Below are 4,074 nucleotides of genomic sequence, written 5' to 3'. Positions count from 1 at the left end.
CTGCATGGCTGCCATATCAGTTTGCTTTCAGTCTATTACAGGAAGCTGGTTGAGCCTTGTACCTGATGCTGAGACTGTGGTCAGGAAATGGGATGCATGCTGTTGAACACACATGAGAGTAAATGGTCTTTTCATCTCCCCCTCATTCTTTTGCCGGGTCATGGGGCACTGGAACTGAAAAATATGTTACAAACAGTTTTGATGCATTTTAAACTATTGAACCTCAGAGACATTATATGGCTAGCCAATGTCCTGTGCATGCTACCTGAGAGATAAACTTGAACTTCATGCTCTCAGGCTTAGGAATGCACAAGCACTCTCCTGGTGAGATTGATTTTTATCAGATGGAGGGGGTGTGGGGTAAGGTGTAAGGGGGTAGATAAAAAGGCAGTGGCTATTGATGTTGTCAGTCCCAGCAAGGCAAGCAGCCATGGCACCGCGTTTGGGAATCTTTCTGATTTTGGCTGGCACTTGTATCTTTCTCCAACTGGACCATGTGGATGGAGGTGAGGGAGGGGAGAAGGGCTGGAATTGGTGTGAAAGAACCTGCACCAGAAATGGGTTGATGTGTAATAGAATAATAATAATAGTGGTGATGTGAAATATATCTGCCAATTCTTGAGTATATCCCAAGGACCAGACGTTATTATGGTCTTTACATTATATTTAATTTTCAAACAAGTGTTTGAAATGTAAACCTAGTCAATCTTACTCAAAAGCCAACGTTGTTATTGCCTATCAACCCTCATGACAGCTGCCTCATTCCTAAATATCCTTCCAATGTCCCAGCCATGGGCAGCCTCTACACAGGGTTAGGTATATTGTTCTAAGGAAGAGTTTTTGATGGAAATGGAATTCAACGTTTGCAATAACAGGAAAGGTGTAGTCTCAGGTAATATCTTATGGTTCCTGCATGTAATTCATGTATGGCAGTATGATAACAGTTAAAAAGTGTCAGAATCTTGCTCATATGTTATGTCTAACCCTATAGTACACACATCCAGAGTGTATCTGTTTAGAAAAAACATGGATGTCAAAATATGAAAAAAATACAGTATTTCTAATTCTCATCACTACATTGTATAGTAGATTACTAGAACCTACAATTGAAAATGTGTTAAGTTGGGAGGCAGCCCCATATCCAAGTGGTTAAGGTGTGTGCTCTGCTTCAGCAGCCCAGGGATTCATTGGTTTGGATCCTGGGTATAGACATGGCACCACTCATCAGGCAACACTGAGGCGTCATCCCACATGGCACAACAAGGGGAACCTACAACTAGAATACACAACTATGTACTCGGGGGCTTTGGGGAAAAGAAGAAGAAGAAGACAAAAAAAGAAGATTGGCAACAGATGTTAGCTCAGGTGCCAATCTCTAGAAATAAATGTGTTAAGTGGGAAGATCTCATGTTAAGTGTTCTTACCATGATAAAAATATTTGTAAAATTTCAGTGTGAGAAAAAAGAAAGTTATAGATGCAGAGCAGGTCCTACTATAGAAAGTATTCAGAGTGCCGTAGTTTTGTTCTCGTCTTATCTCCAACCATCTCCTTTACTCTGAATTTTTCCAGATAAGCAGCCGATTACGACCACTCTTTCTGCCACAATGAAACCAGGTAATCTATTTGGAAAATAATGAAACAAAACAACAATCAAATAAATCCAAATATTGTGTGGGGAGGAAACTGTGATTGAGATTCTTGGGAGATATTTTCCATGCAAGTGCTTTACTTTCCTTTCTCAGTAACTGGAGATGCAAATGCACACATCTCCAGGTTGTATGTGAGGAACAAGCGGCTCACCATAGAGATGTTTACTTATCAATGCTAAGCAGCCTATAGAGAGTGGGACTGGAATCTGACCCCAGGTCAGGGCTTCAGGGCTGGTGCCATATGCCAAGATAAATAGGGCCTCATTCCAAGGGATGACATTCGAATAAGGGAGCTTGCCCAAGAGGCATGAGGCAGCATTGGGTAGGGAGATAGTATTCAACAGAACTATGTACGTGAGTTGTGGAGAGTTGACGTCTGTGACCAGGAAATCCACTGATAAGGCTGATAGAATTCATCAAGTCTAAAGATGCCTTGGCCAGGTCCACATAACCACAAAGCCCTCTGTCTTCCTGGAATTTTCATCTTTGATCCATTAAAATGGCTAAGTCAGTGCATACAGAAACTATCTTAGATCTGCCATGATTGTGGCACAGATAAAAATCATGCTTCCATATGATGTGAGGCAGAATATTAATGACAAGAAGAAGAAATTGCCTGTGTTCACAGAGATAGAATCTCTTTAGATTTTTGGTGTTGAATGTGGGAAAGCAGAAACTACAGCTCTAGACACAACATAACAGGTGACAAAAATTATGATGCAAAATCAGGCTACTTTGTTATCTGGCAAGCTCGTCCATTGCCTGGAGCTCCAATATCCACGGAAATGCCTCTGGGTAAATGTCTCTGGAAGTTAAAGAGCCTTTCCTAGTTCCTGAGGGTAGAGATCACTTCACGTTGACCTTAACATCCCTGATGCTTAGTAAAGGGCCTTCTACATGGCAGGCCTTTGCTGAAGATGAGCTAGCTGGAACAGAAGCTTTGCCAGAGTTACTGCAGAGCTAATGATGCCCTGAAGAGCTGATGAAGATAATGTCTTTGCTTTTTGCAGATTATAAATGTGCTTTCCCATTCAACTATCGCGGCAAATGGTATTTTGATTGCACTAGGGCTGATTCCTTTTTCAAATGGTGTTCTCTAAATGAAGATTATTCAGGGAAATGGAAATATTGTGTTGATGACGGTGAGTATGCAGCTTTCCTCATGTGGAGAGCACGTGACTTCCCAGCTGAAGGGTGAACTTCCATACTTGCCCACTAGAAGGAAGCCTCAGGCTTTACCTTGTCTTTCCTAACATGTTGCATCCATGTTCCTTTCTCCTGAAAATACATGAAAATTTTTTCTGTGAAGCACTTTCTCATCCATTCCGTGTACTTTCAGACTATGCCAAATGTGTCTTTCCCTTTGTCTATCGTGGCCAAACATACAACCGTTGCACAACTGATGGGAGTCTTTTCTGGATTTCTTGGTGCTCAGTCACTACTAGCTATGACCGTGATGGAGCTTGGAGATATTGCTAGTAATAAAAAGGTAAGTGTCTTGGGGGAGGATTAGAAAGGTGGGAGTGATCAGAGATGAGACAGAGATGGATAAAGAGATGGAAAAAGGTGACCCAGAGAGGAGTGAAAAGGCAAGAGGAGACAGGTGGAGGGCTGCAATGAGGTAGAAAGGATGTAGGAGGAAGAGTGAGGAGCAGAGGTTTGGAGAGGAGACAGAGGAGAAAAGGGAGAAAAGTTTCAAAGAGAATAAGGCACCAAACACAAAGTACAAAAGATGAAAAGTTACAAAAGGGAGAAGAAAGAGAGTTTGCAGGGTTAAAAATGGAACGACGAGTATCTGGGGAGGATTACTGGAAGGAGAAGGTACAGGGAGAGATGGTGAGAGAGAGAGAGAGGAAGAGACAGTAGAATAATCTTATGAGCAAGCATGTGAAAGCAAGAGTAGAGATAGGGAAGAGCAGAAAGAGAGGAGAAGGAGGAAAAGAGAAACAGACCTTGGCATTCATGTGACTGACTGGAAAAATAAATAGAACTCCTTAACATTGACAGCAACACCATATTAAATTGCTGTACAGTGCATCTAACCCATGGCCATGAATGCAATGAAGCCTTTGAAATCTGCATGAAGAAAATCAAGAAATCTCAAGCATGAAGGTGATGCTCTGTGCAACGGAGGTGAAATACTTTCCCTGAAACTCCACTTTGTTCCCACTGTGCCTGGATTCAATCAATAAACCACTTTCTCTGCAGGTGTGGTTCTGTTTCCCGTTCATGAAAGGAACCATCTTTCCAATGGGAGGGTCTCAGTGTGCCCAGCTTGATTACACAGGATCTTCATGTCCTGGCCCTCTCCTCCTCCAGACCCTGTGTGGTGATGGAACATAACACACATCAGAGTTGTCTTTTCTGTGGGCTTGATTGAATGTTGATGGTGTAGTGTGCAGGCCACTGGGGTGAGGTTTGGAG

At 42.4% G+C, this 4,074-nt stretch overlaps 1 protein-coding gene across 1 annotated transcript; it reads left to right on the top strand.

The window, feature by feature from the left end:
- Window positions 1-430: 430 nt before the first annotated feature.
- Window positions 431-3,850, top strand: LOC103543615 (seminal plasma protein HSP-1-like). The gene is made up of 5 exons (XM_008510487.2): window positions 431-506; window positions 1,571-1,615; window positions 2,661-2,792; window positions 2,990-3,128; window positions 3,658-3,850. The coding sequence occupies exons 1-5, from the start codon at window positions 431-433 to the stop codon at window positions 3,758-3,760; spliced, it is 495 nt and encodes a 164-aa protein (XP_008508709.1). The 3' UTR covers window positions 3,761-3,850.
- Window positions 3,851-4,074: the final 224 nt, after the last annotated feature.

The sequence above is a fragment of the Equus przewalskii genome, chromosome 9 (assembly GCF_037783145.1).
Source record: "Equus przewalskii isolate Varuska chromosome 9, EquPr2, whole genome shotgun sequence".
NCBI classification, from domain to species: Eukaryota; Metazoa; Chordata; class Mammalia; order Perissodactyla; family Equidae; genus Equus; species Equus przewalskii.
The sequence above is the reverse complement of the archived record's forward strand: the minus strand, read 5'-3'. Positions and strand labels throughout refer to the sequence as shown.